At 39.0% G+C, this 20553-nt stretch overlaps 1 protein-coding gene across 2 annotated transcripts in view; it reads left to right on the top strand.

Annotated features, from left to right (window-relative positions):
* LOC120505297 (testis development related protein) overlaps positions 1-15263 on the top strand; it is a 28011-nt gene extending 12748 nt beyond the window's left edge. The window contains exons 2-4 of one of the 2 annotated variants that reach the window (XM_039715652.1): positions 66-125; positions 9626-9729; positions 11977-15263. In XM_039715652.1, the coding sequence (XP_039571586.1) occupies positions 66-125; positions 9626-9729; positions 11977-12322 (510 nt within the window). In that variant the 3' untranslated portion in view covers positions 12323-15263. The remainder of the gene's footprint in view (positions 1-65; positions 126-9625; positions 9730-11976) is intronic. The other variant, XM_039715653.1, reaches the window with a different exon arrangement.
* The last annotated feature ends 5290 nt before the right edge of the window (positions 15264-20553 follow it).

A 20553-nucleotide genomic window follows, 5' to 3' on the forward strand; every position in this document is an offset into this window, starting at 1 on the left:
TGTCAGTGCTAATTATCAAACCAAAACTGACTATGGGCCTTTTTTATCTTTATCCTTCTTTTGAGAATAAAGACCAGTTTCTTCAAGATGAAGTTTCATCTTCAGTGTCACATCTTGCAACAAAGGTAAATACCTGCTCTTTGAAAATGTAACATTTAATATAATATATATTTCAGTCCATGTATGCTAGAAAGTTGCCAGCATTTCATGGACAGCTGATTAAGGAATTTATATAGTTCATTGATGATTTTATAATTGGTCATGGGGTTCTCATTGAAGTAATATTAGTAGTGCAGGATTAGTTGGAAAGCTCCCTTATTTACTTTCATTAGTGGGGATGGGAAGGCATCCTGATTTTTATTTTTTTTCCTCCCAATGATGGCTATTAAAATACAAGATGAAAATAAGAAGCCACAGGAATTACTGAAGTCTAAAGAAGCACTAAATTCTAGCTGTAACTGGCAATAAAAACATGAAAAGTAGAAGAGTTTGGGGTTCTTTATTCCATTATATGTCCCCTGGCTCTCTGACCACAAGAGGTTAAGGATTTTCTTTTGTATCTCTTTCAGGAAAGAGAAGTAGGCATGCAAGTTAATTTTTTTTACCTTGATATGTGTCCAAGAATCTTCTTTAATGTTCTTAAAATACATTAGTAGAAGATGAAAGAAGTGGAAGTTATTATGATAAGCTAGAGCTTGTTTTGAAATTCCATAGGTATAAAGAAAAGTATTTTAAAATATGTTCATTAGTGTAATAGGATACTTTACATTAATATGTATAAACTGAACATCTGTCTCTGTTACTTCTTTTTGTTCTACTTCAGATGCAGTATGATTTTCCTTGAAAATAGAAGTCAGATTTTACTATAGCTTTTCCTAACCTTTTGAAGTATATTCTTTTTTATGAAAACATAAATTACCATATATTTTATACCAAATGATAAACTTTTAGGGAGAGAATCTTAAAACTAATCTATTTTCTATAGAAACTTTTTTTGCCCCTTTCCTAGTCAGTCAGGAAGGCTTAGTAAGTGTGTGTTCTGACTTAAAAACCAGAAATGTCACCAGATAAAACACTGCAGTATTTTTGTCTTAAAGTAAAACCCTCTTGCCTTAAAAATGTATTCTCAAGAAAGCACCTTATCCTTCTCACCTTCTTTCTAAAAGCAATTCTGTATTTTATTTGGTTGTTCTGTTGTCTTAGAAGCTGTCAGTACAGTGATATTTCAGAAATTCTAAATTTTAATATGTTAATAAAAGGCTGATTAATTGCATGAGTGGCCTTTCCAGTACACACATGTCATGAATAAAGTAGTCTCCACAAGAGGTGACGAGCAGCAGAATTCCTGAAGAACGTAGTGGATGAATAGTGTGTGTGTGCTCCTTGGGGAGACAGCCTTTCTGGTCTCTTAAAGCCTGATTTTTGAGACAGTGTTGATGACCATTTGCAGAGGAAAGCCTTTGACCTAGGTTTGGAGGTCTAAAAGCGGGAGCTAGTCCTAAAGGCTGCAGGTGGAGCTTGGTAAATGGTCTTAGATCCTGCTTTTGCAGGAAGCTGCCCACTGAGCACTGAGGACAGGCTGATTGCAGTGCTGAATTTTTCTAATTCTCGCATCACAGCTCTCTTGAAAGGCAGGCATAGGTGGTTAAAAAACCTCATGGCATCTCAAAGTGAGGAACCATGAGGGCTCCACTGGTGCTCTGCAAAATGCAGAAATCTGGAACCTGTGTTCACACTCTGCCTGGACATGTGAATTAGAGAGCAAGTCCTGTGAGGAGTGACTGAGGGAGCTGGGAGTGCTTAGCTTGGAGGAAAGGAGGCTCAGGGGAGACCTTTACAACTACTTGAGTAGAAGCTGTAGGCAGGTGGTGATTGGTCTTTTCTCCCGATTAGGCAGCAACAGGACAAGAGGAAATGGCCTCAAGCTGCATCAGGGGAGGTTCAGGTTGGACATCAAGAGGAATTACTTCACTGAATGCATGGTTAGCATTGAAATGGGCTGGCCAGAGAGGTCGTGGAGTCACCATTCCTGGAGGTGTTCAAGGAACAACTGGATGTGGCACTCAGTGCCATGGTCTGGTGGACCAGCTGGTGTTCAGTCACAGGTTGGACTCAATGATCTCAGATGTCTTTTCCAACCTAAATGATTCTGTGATTCAGCCTCTGAAAAATTCAGTTTTTGGGGGTCTCACCCAATGCTCAACTTCTGAATTGAAAGTGCAGTAGAAACTTCATCTACAGTTGTTTTTAGGCCAGATTTTGAAAAGAGACAAATTTTGAGAAACAAAATAGATCAAGAACCTTAATGTATGCAAATCCATGAAACCTGATGAAATACATTTGTAGGTCCTGAGGGAGCCTGAGGTGCAGAAGTGACTAAGCCACCATCTAGCATACTTGAGAAGTTATGGCAATCTGGTGGGGCTCCCACTGACAGGAAAATGGAAAACATGACCCTGATTTTCAGAAAAGGATGTAAAGAAGACCAGGGAACTGCAGACTGATCAATCTCTGCTGTGCCAGGCAGGGTCATGAAGCCAGTCCTCTTGGAAACTCTACTAAGGCTAATGAAAAATAAGGAGGAAACTGGTGACAGCTAACATGGCTTCATTAAGGGCAAATCATGCCTTTAAATTTGATGACCTTCTACAGCAGTGTTACAGCATTGGTGAATGAGGGAAGAGTGACTGATGTCATCTGTGTGGACTTGTGCAAAGAATTTGCACAATATCCATGTCTTTAAACTGGAGAGATGTGGATTTGACAGATGGATCCTTCAGTAGATAAGAAATTGGCTGTATGGTCACATGCAAAGAATTACGGTCACTGGACTGATGTCCAAGTGATGGCCAGTGAAAAATAATGTTCCTGAGGAGAGTGGGTTGGGACCAGGCTTGTTCACCACCATTGCTGGGGACATGGACAGTGGCATTGAGTGCCCCCTCAGACAGAGGTGGGCCTGTGTGAGCTTCGTAAAGGTCAACAAGGCACCGTGCCAGATCCTGAAGCTGGGTCGTGGCAGTCCCAAACACAAGTACAGGATGGGTGGAGAATGGATTGAGAACAGCCCTGCTGAGAAGGATTCAAGGGTGTTGGTACACAGCAAGAGCCATTGCTCTGCACATCAGAAGCTGGCTGACTTGAGAAAATCCCCACCACCACCAGTGCTTTAATATCTGTAAGACAAATTTTGAGGAGAGTTGGTTTTAAAATTTTGGTTGTCTGTCTTCTTGCTTGTTTTGAAGAGGTTTCCTGTCGTGTGGAAAGAATGCTTCTTTAAAACTGGCAGGCATTTTTTTAACTGTTAAACACTTAGTTGTAACTTTATTGAGCTGTAGGGCATTTATATGGAAAATTATATCTCTAGCTTTTTATTTTAGCTTCAATTTTTTTGGTGGGAGAGGAGGGAGGGAAACTGGAACAATTATTTCTTCTCAGTCAAGGTCAAGAGGAAAATCCATTCTTTTTGTTTATATTTATAAAAAATTCCTGCCTCTTGTGAAATGTGTCTACTTAACTGGAGAATTTTGATTCACCAGTTGTCAATCCTCTGTGAAAATACTTGTGAAGGTCTGCTGAAACATGGTCCAAATATCAATTTCTGGAAATCTCATTTCATACATGCTGAGCAGTGCCTTTTTAGGATTAGCTGCTTAACTACACAATGGCATTGAAAGTGCTGGTTCTCACTGCAGGTGTACAGCAAGAACGCCCTGTAATTGCTCATTTTGCTTGCTAAGACTCTGTCATGTGGCTTGTTCTGGCCCCCAGAGTGTGATTTCTGTGCTCCGGAGCCCTGCTGGCCTGGCAGTCAGGAAGTAGAAGAATCTAACAGGAATATTCTGAAAGCACCAATACCCAGACCTAATGCAATCAGGGGAAATTCAAACATACTTGAATCTTTGCTTTGTAAACTGCTTGTCTCATACCTCTAACTCTGTGACCCACAGCTTGTTATTCTTTGATTGAATTCTATGCTTTTTTTATCTCTCCCATTATAAGATGTTAACCTGTATTAACCACATCCATCTGATGCACAAGTTTACCTGTTTTCAGTTAAATTTACACATCTTCCTCTTTAGTATATATCTCCATCTGTATCTGCATACTTTTTTGGGTGCAATAAACTTTTGAAATTTGCTTTTAGTACTGAACTACTTTAGTTTATACCAGCTGTTAGTATTCCTGGTTTGTTGCCTTTTACCCTAATATTTCATTAACCTTCTTGCCCTCTAGCAGAGCTCTAATTATCAACTGTTTACCTTTGATAGTAAAATTAACTGAAGAGTCTTCCCAGTGGTGCTTTGCTGTTTCCCATTAGACTCTTTGATTGTTCATTTGCCTGCTTACCTATTATTACCTATTGTCTTTCCCTGTTTACCTATTATGGGAAGATAGTCATGTAAACATCAGAGTTTGTTGATGTGGTGAAAAATAATGTCCTTAAAGTAATTTTTGGTAATAATACCTATCAATTTTGTAGGAGACCTCCAATTTAAGGGGTCCTGACCCATTCTGGGGCATTTTATAAAGTTAACTATCAGTAGACATTTGTTCCCTGTTTTATCTAAATAAAGAAATATTGCAGTCAACATATACAATTTGTATACAGTTAATTCATTTGAATCAATACAGGTAACAGCTGAAGTCTTACTATGAAGGTTGAGATTAGAGTGGAGCTTAGGGGTTTGGGGAGAGCCGTAATGTATGTACAAAGCTCTGATGATGGAAGAAAGCTGGTAGATGACTACAATTTTCAGAGGGTGCTTCAGGTGTTATAATAGTTGCTGCTACAAAAAAAGGTGCTGTTGCCCCTAAATTCCATGTGCTTTACCTTTAATTAATTGATTCTTAGCACTAACCTAAAAGAATGCAAGAAATAAGGGAGTTAGATTTCTGCTGGCTTAAGTAGTTGAAGCAGTTTTCCACAGCATCACACAGGTACAAAATCATAGCATAAGGAAGGCAGTATCAGTGAGCATGGAGGGGCCTGGGTTGACCCTTTTCAGCAGCAGTATCTGATAAACCAGGTCTGCCCCTGTGATCCCCTCTCTCTGGGGATCTGTCTGACAGATGGGCACTGATACTGAAGCACTGGCAAAGCAGAGGGAAGAGGAATGAGCAAGAGAAACGGCAGACAGCTTGACCAGGAACACAGACCACATCCTTTGCATGATGTTCTAGGAGGGACTGCTTGTACTCCCTCTCTCAGAAGATACACTAATTAAATGGTAGCTTTCTTATGGTAGAAAAAAAAAGTACTTCATAAACTAGAAGGAGTTAAAGGAAAAGAATCTCTGCTCTGGTCTTGAGCTCTTAAGATACCAGCTGGAACAAACCATGATGGTTTTTCAATAGTTTGCCAGTTGGTGGATTAATATGTGTGTTTAATTTCACTTTTTAGTGATTCTTTTATGTGATTGCACAGGACATTGCTGCACAGGTTTTCCCAGCCTAAAGTGGAAGATACAGGAGAAAATGTATTAGTTGCTGTCATAGTCAAACTGCTATGAGACCAGCCTGTATTTCTACTTCAGAGAATACTGAAATGGCTTCTTGAGAAGCTCCTGCTTTGTTTTTCATTGACATTTTTGAAATATACTAGACTGCAGTATCCAACATGGTCCTCTAATTCTAACATCTGATGTTACAGTTGTAGTCAGCAATAGTGCTCTCTTCCTTAATAGAGGTCCCTTTTTTTTGTTTTAGCTGTCCCATGAGCATTTCACTGAACTTTTTTTTAACTTAGTTTGGAGTGTATGCCTGGTTCTATCAGTCAGCTGTGATTTTCAAAGATCACCTACTCCAAGCTCAAGCACAACCCATCAGGCAGAGAAAGAAGCAAAGGTGGCACGAGGGCATGAGTGTGATATTCCTGAAAAACCTCGGACATTAAAGGAGGCATTCTGGAGGTGGAAGTCAGGTCAAGTGACCTGAGTGGAATATAGATACACTCTCTGAGTATGCAGGGATGGGGTTAAGGATTAAACCCACTAGAGTGAAAACTGGTGAGCAGCAAGAAAGGCTGCTGCTTGTACACCAGCAGCAGAGGAAGTGTGAAGAAGATGGAGCCTGACTGTTCTCAGGGTGCTCAGTAAATGGGCAAGAGGCAATGGGCACAAACTGAAATAGATTAAATATAATTTAAAAATAAGAACAATGTTTTCACCATGAGGACATTCAAGCCAAGGAATGGGTTTCTGTGGATTCTTCAGCTGTGGAGATGCTCAAAAGCTGTTTGTCCATGATGCTTAGCAGTCTGCTGAGGGTGACCCTGCTTTGATCAGTGGGGTTGGACTAGATGGTCTCCAGAGGCCCTTTCCAGCTGTAAAGGAAGGAATTTCTTTGAATTCTGGATGTTTAATTATTTCTTTTTTCAATGACACAGGGAAAAGTAGTTTAAAGATTTGAAAATATAATCAGGTCAGTTACATTTATAAACCTCCTAGGAAATTTTAGGAGTAGTACTTTTGTGTAGAGAGTTACATCACAAAAATGAAATACTGAGCTTCTCTCAGTGGATTGATGCTTTAAGGCCATATCAGTACTGTGTCTCCAGACTTTGCATAACTTTAATAGTTTTACATAAAACAAGTCTCCAGTGTGGTGAGGACTCAGCTTACTGAAGTGTTATCTTTGCTTACTGACCTTCCTTTGACATCCATTGCAAGGAAGCTAATTGTTCTGGGATATGGGTCTTTCTCCAGGTGCTCTGTGAGGCTATAAGTGATTCCCAGCTGATTTAGATTCTGGCAGTCTGTGAGTGTGGCAACAGGAGATGGTGTTTAGGGAGAGCACAACATGGCTGGTGTGTATGCCTCTTCCCCTAACATCAAGAATACCCCCTTTAAATAGGGGGTATTCATATATGAATCTCCTGTCTGAATTTGTCTAATTTTTCTTGTGATGGTTTTCTGCACCACAACAGTTCCCAGCCCTTTTTGGCTATATAGCTGCTCCTTGTCAAACTGATGGTTCAAGGGAATGGTAACTTCAAGATCTCCTTCCTGAGTTGTGCCTACCCACTGATAGAGTTGTAACTGTTCCAGCTGCATTCATCAGTTGCTTAAAAGTGTTTAAAGAACTCTGAAAAGAAACATGGAAATACAGCAGGCTGTTCTGAGGAATTTTGTTATTATGTGTCAGCTATATGACAGCAGCAGTCAAAAAACAAGATTGTTGCCTTAAAAACAGTTCAGTAGTTACAAAAAAGCTTCTGGAAGTGTGAAATGTGCATTTGACTGCCTCCTCCACCAAGGTTTTGATTCGGGAGGATGCTACTGCTGGCAGTCAAGGGTGAGCTGTTGCCCTGGTCGGGGCAGTGAAAAGATGCTCCAGGAGACCAGTGCTGGTGCAGGCAGGAGTAGAAGAGGAGGCTTAGGCATGGTAGGCAGAGGTTCTGCTTTCACTCTTGCACTTCCTGGTTTCTCTCAGCCTAATCTGTCTAATATGTAGAGGGCTTTGTGCAGTGAGTTATATCAAAATATGATTTATTTGGACATCGGTGTTCTCATGCAGATTATCCTGACAGTATTTCCTTTGGAAACCCCAAATAAGTAGTGGAAGTGTACCTTAAATGTTAGTGTATTTTAAATGTTTAGCATACTTTTCTCCTAGGGACTAGTTGACAGAAGGAATAAATCAGTTACAATCCGGGTATTAGCCTTCTGTATACCTACCAAATACCATGGACATGAAAATATGGAAGGAATGGTAGAAGGTGTACATAGACAATGATTTACATACAGAGAGAAAGAATGCAGAGATTGTGAAAGTGTATCCAAAGACCTGCACATTGAATAGAGATTTTCTCATTATTGTTCTTAAAGATATCTGTGAGTCAGAATTGAATAAATGAAATGAAATTTAAAAAAATTCTAAAGTTAAAAGCTTCTAGCTCTTTTTTTTTTTTTTTTGAGGATTGCTTGGGTATTCAGACAGTGGCAAAGGTTGGGATTGCATTGGCAAAGTATGTATGATGTTCTAGATTAAAGGAGGTGTATGTACAGGTATATCCTTTTTGTTACATTGAATGTGTTTGTATAAATGCTTGTCTCCAAGCATTTAATCAATGTTGTTCTTTATAGGTACATATAATTTAAATGAAGCCTCTTCTATGTCTTAAATTGCTATCTGAAAACTAGTAACATGGTTCTACTTTTTCATAATCAGCAAATTTGTTAGATGGAAATGACTTGATGAAGCATCACTTTTGAAAGAAGGCAGCTTATCTGTGAATTGCATCATCCAGTTTAAAGGGAAAAAGAGTTTTTAAGTGCAGCTTGTAGCTGTGTTTTTGCTTTTGGTAGCAATGTTCCTTCCCCAGAAGTCCTGAAATAATAGAATTTTAGTCCAGTTTAAAGGGAAAAAGAGTTTTTAAGTGCAGCTTGTAGCTGTGATTTTGCTTTTGGTAGCAAAGGTTCCTTTCCCAAAAGTCCTGCAATAATATAATTTTAATAAGATAACAGAAAATAGAGTCATGGAATGGTTTGGGTTGGGTGAGACCTTAAAAATCATCCAGTTCCAACTTTCTTGCTGTGGGCAGGGTCACCTTCCACTAGACACAATTGCTCCAAGTCCCATCCAAACCAACAATTACAGGGATGAGGCATCCACAACTGCTCTGGGCAACCTGTTCCAGTGCCTCACCACCTCAAAGTAGAGAATTTCTTCCTAATGTTTAATCTAAACCTACCCCCCTTCATCTTAAGGCCCATTCCCTATTGTCCTATTACTACGTGTCCTTGCCAAAACCTCCTACTTGTCTTGACAGCTGTGGCTTTGTTTTGGTTATTATACCTCATAATGTATCATTTTTTTTACTATAGTCAAGTAACACTGACAGACTATCACTGCTGTTCTTACTAGATCCTGTGAAGAAGAGCAGCAACTTTCATATTCTGTGCTTGGCACACATGTGTTTTAGTGAGCATGCTGTCAAAGTCAAAATAACCCATGCCTAGGTATTTTGCCTTGAGGGAGGGAGAACCAAACCTTTAATAAAGTTTAAAAAGTAATTTATGCTGTGTGCTTAATGGTCTCAGTAAATTCAGAGAACACACTGTAGTGCACCAGTGCTGCATCATACATTGCACTGGTGAGCCAATGCTCTGCCCTTCTTGCTTGCAGGGCAGGAAGTTGTAGTTTGGTGATTACAGAGAGGGACAATATGTGTAAAGCAGGTTAAATCTAAAGAGTTTCATAATGCATGTGGCTGTTCTGTCTGTTGACTCTTTCTAGACATGACAGTTTGTTTCATTTCTTGTCTACTGAAGCTCTTTAGATGGTCTTTAAAGCTGCCTAGCTTTACTAGCTGCCTTCTTACTGTGATACATTAAAATGGAGCCCAGATGTACTCAATGACACCACAAAACCACCCAGGACTTGTATTGTTTGCTCAGCAGGGGAGAGCTCTTGCTGCAATAACCAGGCATGGCCATCCTCTGCAGCTCTTTCCCAGGCAAGGCCATCCTCTGCAGCTCCATGGAGTCGCTCACTGCCAGTGGCACCATGTGCAGGGGACACAGCCACTGCTGCCTGCCAGCCCCAGTGGCAGCAGTGGCAGCCCCACTCTGTGCTTGCCAGTCTGTCACCCACACTGATGAGGATTTACTTCTCTCTGTAGGTTCAAGGTGCAAGTTTCCGGGGCTGGAAGGAAGTGACGTCTATGTTCAATAAAGACGATGAACAGCAATTGCTAGCAGGATGCAAGTCTCCAAAATCCAAGGGGTGAGTAAAGCCATTTGTTCTATCTGCTATTAAAATACACTATTAAAATACAGAAAATATCTGTGCAAAGTAATGATGCTGAGAAACAGCAGTGTCCAACTGCTGGAAGTCAAATTGACACAGAAAGTTTCATGGGCAAAGCTATAGATACATTAAGCTTACAATGAATAAGGCATGCTGTATTAGGAAAGGATAGACGGTGTTTTACACATTTTTAGGTTTGTCAGGAAGAAAAAGGAATTTAGCTGCATAATAATTTTTTTTACTGTAGAAAAATAGTAAAGGCTTGTGAGTAAAAGGGTCATTCTCACACTTTCACTTTCCTCTTAGGGATTAATTATGGTTGAGTTTACAAATTCCCTTTTTTACATGCCTTACTCTCTCTTTTGAAGTCTTACTACACCTAGAAAGGCTAAGTGAAGTAGCTGTGCTAGGATCTGCAAGTTGGCAGATCTCCCTGTTGGCACTGAGCTGTGTTTGGCACAGCTGTGTGCTGGTGTGGTGAGGGCAGCTCCCAGGACAGACCATCTCCCTGTTGCAAGGATCTGTAGGCTTCACCTGCATGTGCTGCCTCACTGTCTCATTACAAACCAAATATACCACATAGCAGTAGATCTGTTCCTGCCAATTATTAGCTCTGATAAGACTTGCTGTAGCAGGCTTTGTCTCTAGTTTACTTTGAAATGAATATGTTTTGGGCTGCAACACCACATATATGCATATAGGGGGTGTATGTATATAAATAAATAATTTAGAATATAAATCCATATATTTTCTTTCCTTTTAAGCCTTTTCCATAAAACTTCCCAAAAGTTCCCAAGTACTAACCCTGTGCAATCATATGGGTGTTATTAAGATGCTAGGCTCCTGCAATAATGCTTTGCAATTGATGCTGGATGTAAGAATCAAGTGAAAAAGTGAAGAGAGCAGAAGTATGATAACAGAGTTACTCCCAATGTAGAAAACTATTTTGGTATTACTATGAGAACTGCCTTTTTTTAAGTTCAGGATATTTTTCTATAATTATATACCATGATTTTTACTTTACTTTTAAATACACATGCAACTTTAAAGTGTGCTATTTACAAAATACAAGAAAAGTGTTTGGAGTCTGGCTGGTTTTAGCAAGATGAAAATACTGAGGAAGGATAAATTCAAAATCCAATAAAGGAAAAGGGATTTTTAAAGGTATTGGTTGAGTTACTTCTGTTTAAATATGATAAAGCTAAGCTTTAATTAATGGAACAAAGCTTTTTTAATATATATAAATGTTTAAAAGAGATGCAGTGGTGTGTTTAGTTGTTGCTAAGGAATTTATATGCTACTACAGATAATGTTTTCTATTTGCTTTTTAGCTCATTGACCCTTCAAGGTTGTGTATTTCACCCCTGGTGTTCAATCTTTCCTTGTGGCCCATTATTTGATTATATACATCATCCTGCATATAAAGTTATACATAAATATTTGACATTCTGTAATTCAAATATTTCATGCTGCAAAATTATTCAGGTTGAAGATTCTTCAGGGGATAAGAAAAGTAATAACATGAGTAGCCTTTCAAATGTTTGAGAGAGAAGTTCCATTTGTTTTTTGGGTTTGGGAGGGGCATTTTGAGAGTTCTTACCAGAAATACAAAAAAAGCTGTTATCACGTTATTGTGTGGATCTTTATGAAAATATTATTAAAAAGCCTGATATCTTTAAAGTCCTAATGCTGTGTACATCAGCTATTTTAAGGTATAAGGTTTAACTGGTAAGGTGGTAGCAGGTATATGAAACTGAGTAACATAGTGAGTGTTAAAGCTGGTGTTAGAACATTTTCATGTTCCTTCTACTACTGTAGTCCTAGGTTTTTTCACATTTGTTTTTGGTTGGTTGGGGTTTTTTTTGGTTAAAATCCTAAATTGTTCAAACGCATCCTAAAATACTTTGTACATTTCCAAAGGCATCTCTGTGGAGTTCACCCCACAGGAATGGGGTGGGGATGGTGGTGTGTCAGTTCTCTTGTAATAGAGAATTACCATACTCAGTCCTCTTCTGATTTATCACTGCAAGATTTGGCTGTGTTTAGGTTTATGTGTATGTGAGGGTGTTTTTCCTGAAGCTGACAGCAATGGATGTGCTGCCACAAGCTGATAATGATTAGCACTCCTTACTGAAAAACATAATTTAATTGAATGTTTACTAATAACTACTGCATATATTCTTAAATGAAGGAATTAATCACTACATCATTGTTATTTTCCAGAACAAACCTAAAATTAAAGGAAGAGATGAAGTCTGAAAAGAAGCCAGGTTTTTGGGACAGTTTGGTGATAAAGCAGAATGTTCCATCGAGGAAACCAGATGAGATTGAGGGATGGGAACCACCACAGATTACCACTGCTGACTCTACCAGTGATGCAGCAACTCCTTTAAGTGACTATTCAGCCTGGTCAGGCTGGGAAGATGAAACCAAAGGCTCCACTAAATACACAAACCTGGCCAGCTCAGGAAACAGTTCCAGGTGGAGTATCAAATCAGCTGGAAAGCTGGTTAGTATTAGACGTCAAAGCAAAGGTAACCTTACTGACAACTGGGAAGAACTAGAATGATACTGGTAATACTGGTGAAATACTTTATACATCAGAAGAGAACAGTTCCATGATTTACTCACATGTTTAAACCAAAATCAAATCTGCTCAATATTGCACCTTTATACAGTACTTTGTTTTATTCAGATTGTTACAAATTTTTGCTCACCTGATAGCAAATTTTCTTATTACATTGTTAATAGCTATGTTTTCCACACTGAAAAAAGTAGAGAATCTATTTTGTGCCTATATTTCACATTCAGACTCTGCAGTACATCAGATTGTTGGTTTTACCAAAAAAAATTGTAATTCCTTAGTGAATGTATACACTGGTTGTAAATTTGACTGCCTTATGAAGGAACTGCCACTAGCTTGAGGTCCTGCTTCCTTTCTGGTATTTGAGAGCCATTCAAAATTTTAGTTTTGATGCTGTCCCTTTTTAACTAAGAATACCAATCTGTCGCTTGCAGGGAGAGTGCTTGTACTTAGTACTGTTTTCCAAATCTTCAGCCTCAGCTTGTGCTTCAGCTTGTGCACACAAGATGCTTAGTGTCACATTGTGCTGTACTCTGTGTGACATGGGAAAATACTGTCCTGATGTAATTCCTTCCATTACAGGATTGTCACCAACAGTTGGGTCAAATGGGTCTTCCAGAGCTGGGATATTTTGTGGTTTAGATTTCTTTTCCCTGTGGATTTTTTGATTGTTGTTTTTTGTTTTATTTTGTTTTTGACAGGTCATTTGCTTATTTTTTAATATTGAACTTTTTTGACAAAGCTAAGGTTCTCAGTTTTTAAGAGGCATGTTATGCCAAAAATAGAAATTTTTTAAAATTTGGAAAACAGCATTGAGTAAAGTATAAGATGATCTTGGTATTCTGGAGGAATATCGAATCTGGATGTAGGAATAAGTTGCTTCTTACGGAAGGGCATATGTTTTCATTTTTTTACAATAGCTGATCCTTGTTCTACAAACAACTCTTTGGTTTTGACTCTGTTTTTCCTTCCTTTCCACTGCATAAGCAATGATTGAATTATACTCCAGCATTTTCAGGGTAGCTGAGTAACTGAGCCATTGCAAGTATGTGCATGCACACAACATTTTTGTTGAAAAGTTCCATCTTATTAGCTTCTGATACTTTGATTTTTTTGGTAAAAGAAGGTGAAATGTTAAACTTGAGATTTGAAATGTATATATGACTAATAAAAGTGCCTCTTTTTAGCATATTGTCTCTCACTAGTGGTGCAGCTGATGTCAGATCCAAAGTCAGTTTCTGTTTTGTTTGTATGACCCACACAAAGAGTACTTCAACATTCATGAATAAAAATCAAACCAAACGTTTCATAAGAAATGAACAGTAGGCCTTTTCTGTCCTGATTGTTAAACTGGTGTAACAGAACTGAAACTTGACTGTCTGGCAATATGGCCAGTGCAGTCAGAAGATGAAGCTAGCGTGTCAGAGAAAATCAGCATTTTTAAAGAAAGTATAGACTTTTATATAACTGATGTCTTGTAAACATATTTTTGCAAGATGCTTATGCTGATGAAAAGGGATGCATGCAATGTTTTTCTAAGCTCGTTTCTGTTACTGCCACATTACTCCTCCCTTAGCTCGCTCTTTCTCCTCCTTCAGTTCTTGTGTAGTTTTCTGGCTTGCAGTTCCTGCATAGCTATTTTTTGGAGATTCCTGCTGAGATGTGCCTGGAGGGAAACTGTAGCAAAATGGTTTTAGTAGGTTGGGGTTTTTTTCCTGATATTGATAGGATGCTAAAAGACATTGTTCTTAGGTTTACCAAAAAGAACAGTGATGTTTTGTGCTACAAAAGAGAATCTTACAACTGGCAAATATACTTGTAAAATTTGCATTAGATATTAAAAACTATTAATAGGGGAGAAAAGGTTAGCATTTATATTGCATTGTTTAGTCTGTGAGTAAACTCTATTTTTGCCTTGGGTAAATATGTATGCTGAGGTTAATTATAGGAAAGAATTGGTATTCTTGGGTATAGTATGCTGCATTTTATAGTTTATGGAATACCCTCTAAGGCATGAGCTAGTGTTTAATTTGGTTGTTGGTGCTGATCTGAAAGAACAGAAAAAGATCTGTTAGCAGCCCTTAATATTCTCAAAGATGGACTGAGAACTTTTAATTTCACTCCTGAAGAAACTATTTATACTGTGACTAGTAAGGGTTTTGCCTTGCACATTATACTGTCAAGTGCCTGTTTCTCACCTTGATGATGTGTTTGATGCACAGCTTAACTGCAATCTTTTTCAATTTATTTTTAGATGTATGATAAAGGATATGCTCACAAATATGAAGCCTATTATAAAGCAAAAGTGGGAAATTGAGATATGTAAAATTCCAGTTTCACTCCTAGTGATGAAAGTTTTGGTGTGCTTTTTAAGTGATATTTCCTCAGAAATAACCATTTTAAGGATCAACATTATTAAATTTAATATAATTTATTGTTATGCTTTAATAATGTATTTGTCTGTTGAGAACTCACTGGTGTGAGCTTTCCTTCTCTCATGTTTATAAATGTGTCTGAATTTTCAGAATGGGGTCCTTTCATCTCTTACCTTTGTTAGATGCTTAACTACATTAAATGTTATGAGCTTAAGCTATACACAGCTCCATATGTGGAATAAGTGTAGAATATGTCCCTTAATATTTGTTTTGAAATTGCATTTCAATCTATGTGAAATGTTTTAGAAGAAAGTAGCATTAAGATGGTATGATAAGATTGCACAAAATAAAATATAGTTTATATTGCTTTCTCGTAGCCAATCTGCATGACTGTTGGCGTGGTTTTAACGGGAATTAAAAGCTTTGTGTGGCTGTTACTGGTCACTTAGCTCTGAGCAAAGTCCTTTCTGAGTATTTTTATTTATTAGCATCATTTGCAAAAAGAAAAGTAGTATTTTCCATATGAATAAAGATTTTAGTTTGAACTGAAACACCTTATTCTTTGACTTTTTTTTTTCCATTTGAATTTGTCATGTGAATATGTTTACATTTGCTTGGACAGGTTTGGCCACCACAACATAAGAAAGATAATTAAAATATTAGACAGTGTCCTAAGGAGGGCCACAAAGATGGTGAAGGGCCTTGAGGGGAAGCTGTGTGAGGAGGGGCTGAGGGCACTTGGTCTGTCCAGCCTGGAGGAGACTGAGGGGAGAGCTCAGTGCAGTTACAGCTTCTTGTGAGGGGAGGGGAGGGACAGACCCTGATCTATTGTCTGTGGTGACAGTGACAGGACCCAAGGGAATGGCCTGAAGCTGTGTCAGGGGAGGCTTAGGTTGGATATCAGGAAAAGGTTCTTCCCCCAGAGGGTGTTTGGGCACTGGCACAGGCTCCCCAGGGAAGTGGTCACAGCACCAAAGCTGACAGAGCTCAAGATGGGTTTGGAAAATGCCCTTGGACACATGGTGTGACTCTTGAGGATGGTGCTGTGCAGGGACAGGAGTTGGACTCTGTGATCCTTGTGGGTCCCTTCCAACTCAGCTGATTCTGTGACATTACTCCACCATTGTAGAGCATCGCCAAGGAAGTGACAGCAATGTTTGCCCAAACTCTGTGAATCCTGCCCTCTCAGAACTTGCAGCATCCTAGATTTAAAGCATCACACACTGCTTTTACAGTGGCAAGAATTAATTGGTTTCAACCAACTAAAAATATTTTGTTATTTTTTTTGTTTAAAATATTGTGGGTTTTGTTGGTGGTTTTGGTTGGTTTCTTTTTTTTTTAACTTATTGGCTGTTGTGAAAGCTTGGGCAGAGCAGCATTCTCTCCCTGAAGATTTCCCAGCTACACGTAGAGTAGGATCTGAAATGCTTTTGCACACAGTGGCCCCCAACAAGGTGACACCTGCATGGCCTGGCCTGTGACATGTGAGGAGCAGCCACTGCTTCCAGTGGAGCAGCTGCAGAAGGAAGTTTATTGTCAGTCTCCCATTTTCCCACTCCAGTCTGCTGGCATTGTGGTTGTCTGCACAGACCAAGCAAGGAACATTTAGGCAAGATGTTTCTTGCCATAATACATGAAGTAACTAAAGCAGAAAATGTCATTCATACAAGTTATACTCTTGGTGGGGAGAAAAAAGACTGTACTGACACACCTACTAGACACAGGTGGGTCAGATGCACAGGCAGGCAGGTGGGAGGGAGTGGAAGGACCTGCATTTCCAGAGCCTGAGCAAAGAACCCTGCTGAATTTTGAGCATAGGTGTTCCTATAGCCAGGTGAATTCGGCCTGGCATCTGTCTCAATTTCTAAAACGTATCAAAATGCTTGTTATTGTATGGGAATCTTGGATGACAAAAGGGTAGGTTGTGTGCAATCTGAAAACATGAATGTGCATGTTATACAGCTGTTCATTGCATATCCAAACTGTTTGTGCTCATTTGGAGGGGTTTGTTTGATTCTTTCCTCTGAGTGCCTGCTTCTTTGTGTCTGATGTATCTGGGAAATAAAATCAGTACTGTGAAGAGGAAAGTAATTTCCTAGAAGGCTTATCACCAGCAACAGTTGGCAAAGGTGTGTATCATTAGATACTGTCAGTCTCAAAAATTTCTTGTAGCATGAGTGATTTGTATCATCTAAGACAGGGCATCAAACATATAGGCAAAAAATCCAGTTTAGAAATCAAAAGGAGAGAATTATATTTAAGTGCCATCAGCATCATAGCAGAATGTAATGCTGCTTCTGTAGTTACAAAGAAATAAAGAGTATGAAAACAATAAAAAATAGGAATATAAATAATAGGAATTTATACAAAATAAATGATAGTAAACAAAGTGCAGAGTGATGATGGTTTCTACTGACTGTTATCACTGGTAATGAAAAAAGAAATACCTACTCTGCACTTGGGAAGAAATTTTTCCTATTCTGTGTCTAGAAATTACTAAAAAATGCAAGACAGTGAGAATATTCTTTTCAAAGCCATAACAATCTGGTAAAAGCTTGGCTGGCATTTAAGTTTTTATGCTCTTGAGACCCAAGTAACACTACTAGAAGCTTTATGACACATTTTGAACTGTGAGTTTTCTATTGGAAAATTATTATTCTTTGCATAGAAAAGTGTGCACGCACAGCTGTGTTTTCTAGGATTGGTTTGTCCACTTCGGAAAATAATCATGATATTTTGCTTTCTAGTTGCTCCAGCCCTTTGTACTGAGGAGACTGATTTTAAGTAATTTTTCAGAGAATTGGCTGGTTTCATTATTTGAGATTGTACAGTAAAACATATGAGATTTGATACAGAAATATTCCTATAAATTAGCAATGTTTTTTGGCCTTTTTTATCTTGTACCTTTTTCCTTGAAACCCACAAATGCTTTGGTTTTGACCATCTTGTTTGTCCAGGAGTCTTCAATTCCCTACAAGGTTACACTGCTAAATTCCTCTGGTATTTAAGGGATGGAGGAAACACTGGTGTGTGTTTGTGCTAGAGATGGATGGGAGGCAAATGTATCCTGACACCAAGTACTGTACTTGGCATATTATTTTTTTCTGCTAACATTTTCTAATATGCAGGATGATGAATATTAATTTTTCTTTTGATTTTTTAATTTTTGTACTTGTAGTCTGTTATCTTTTTAATTACATGAAGATTGGTGTTTCTCTCATGACCAACACCCCCTTTTTAGGCTGAAATGCCTTCAATTTAGGTAGTGCCTGTAAACAGTTTATCTTCTGAACATTTAGAGGGAAACTTGGCAACCAACATTTGATAAGGACAAAAAAAGGAAAACAAGTCAAGCAGCACTTCCCATTGGGAAGTAAACCATTGTTTGATGGGATGAAGCACAGGATTCCCAGAAGTCATCCCACAGATGGAGTAAATCTGCACCTAGGGTTATTTTAGACACTTAATGAAAAAGATACATGCTCTTTTTTTTTTCATTCAGGGTCTGTGACTAGGGAAGGAGCTGGTGTGCTGCCATTGAGGAATGAAGCACACTATAAAGAGAAGTAAGAAGTCCAGAACATCTATGTATGTTCCTACAGCTGTTAGTACCAATATTTATTATTAGGCCAGGGTTTTGGTGTAAAGAGAATCAGAACTAATACATATCTAGTATTTTTTCCTGGTGTTTTTTTTCATGGTGTTCCAGTTTAAGACCAGAACTTTTGGCTTTTGATGAGCAACTGAAAAAACCATCCCCTTTGCACAGGTACAAGCAGCAAGTTCTGATTGTTTGTGGCATTGGTGCTCTTCAGCTTGCAGCAAACACTTGTCCAGATCTATTCCATGCTACTATGCCCATAAATTAGACTTAGTTGATGAAAAATGTGGAAGGTGAGTTTAGGCAGCAGAAGAAACACAGGATTAGCAGAAGGCCTAGGGGCAGCAAGAGCTGAAGTGGTGGTAGGATCAACCTGCTGAAGTGAGGGGGCTGAACTAGGCCATGGAGCAAGACCCACCCTGGGTAGGGTGGGTCTCACTTCTGCCCAGTGGCTGCTTAAACAGGGTCAAGCTTCAGTGTGAGAGCAGGGGAAGGGCTCAGAGGGCACAGGAGCAGGCATGCATGTGTGAGGAAAAACAGCAGAGCTGCAGCCTGGGACATGCAACTGCAGGAGCTGCTGCATTATGGTCAAGCATATCTGGTTCCAGTGAAAATGCTGCCAAAGTATTGCTTTTATAAATTCACCAAGCTCTAAAGGGATACCATTGAGTTGAGAAGGGGAGTGCAGCTTTGCAGCTTTAAAAGTTTCCAGTAGGAATAGGGCTAAAAATAATGGCTGTGCCTGCAAGAATAATGGGGACCAAAACATTGGGAAGAGGTGCTCTCAGCATGCAGAACTTTGTTCTATATCTGAACATCATGTGGGAATGATAACTGACCTCAGCAAACAAAATATTCTTGCATTATTGTTTTGCTATAAATACTACAGGAAAATAGCATTCAAGTAGGAAAAAAATAAAAATCAAGGAAGTAAATTTTAGAATTAAGTGGCAGCTGTTGATGTAGACCTTGAAAATTGTTAGAAAAACTTTCAGCTGAAGGCACAACGACTATAAAGTCCAAAGATATTAAACTGAAGATGTTTTATTCATATTTGTATAAGAATGTACACATAAACCTGCAGGAAATAAGCATTACCAGCATGTGTGACAGGCAGATGGACAGGTCTGTGTGTGGCACAGAGGATGGTCCACAGGAACCAAAAGAATGAAACCCAACCTTACTCTCACCTCTCATGTCCTGATCCACTTCTATATCATGTCCTTCAATAGAGACATTTTAAGCATTAAAGGTAACCCTCATCCTACTGAACTTTGTAGGAATTTTTGCTGGGAATTAGGTTCCAGTGTCTTTGAGGGTTTGGACCTGAGCCCTGCAGATGAACATATAAAAACACTGCAAGTAAATAGTGTAATTAGCTAATGTTTCAATATTCTGAACTCCAACTTAATAACTCTCTCCAAACATTTGATATTGATTTATTTAATGCAGGTAACTATCTATCTGCCAATTCAAGGAACTTTAGTTGGATATTAAGGGTCTAGCCTTCCTCTAAGTTCTTTGCCAACGATGGAGTTTTAAATATGCTAATTTGTGCACCATAAAATCCAAAACGTTGTGCTACTGTTCCCCATCCTACCCTCTCCTTCCTGCTAGCCCTCATTGCTTCTGCCTTCTACACTGCAGAAAGGCCACTGCTCTTTTAATGCTAGTCCTAGTAGAGAACTCTTGGTTTGAGCTTGGTGTTTTCCTGTTCAGCTTCAACTAAATGCATTTCTCAGGGATGGGGAACATGGGAAAGAAAGAGCAAGGTCCAACTCCTTTGTTTTTTCCAGGCAAGAGCCTCAGTGCTTTCTGACTCCAAGGAAAAAGGCTCACAAAATGCTCTTAGAGAAGGTCCATGGCAGAATGTCTTTTCCCAGAAATAGGTGAAAAAAACTGTTGGGAGAGAATGTAATAAAAAAGGGCCGGAGTCTCTCAGAGACAGGTTTGGGCAGCAGATTGGGGAGTGGGAAGGGAGACCTTGTTTTTCAAAATTGTAATTTCAAGCTCCATGGGGACTATAGCACTGAATATCCTCATTGCCCTTGTACTGCTATTCTCAGGACTAGAATTCACTAAAAGCCAAATCACCCATGACTGGGAAGTGATCATGGAGGAGCCTCAGTTAAAACATTATTTCCTACCACTGCCACTGCAAAAGCTGTCTATAAGGAAATCTAGGTTTGGGGACAAAAGCTGTCCCCAAAGAAAAAGAAACCTCTGTTTTAGAGATTTAG

Source organism: Passer montanus, unplaced genomic scaffold (assembly GCF_014805655.1).
Source record: "Passer montanus isolate IOZ18808 unplaced genomic scaffold, ASM1480565v1 scaffold34, whole genome shotgun sequence".
NCBI classification, from domain to species: Eukaryota; Metazoa; Chordata; class Aves; order Passeriformes; family Passeridae; genus Passer; species Passer montanus.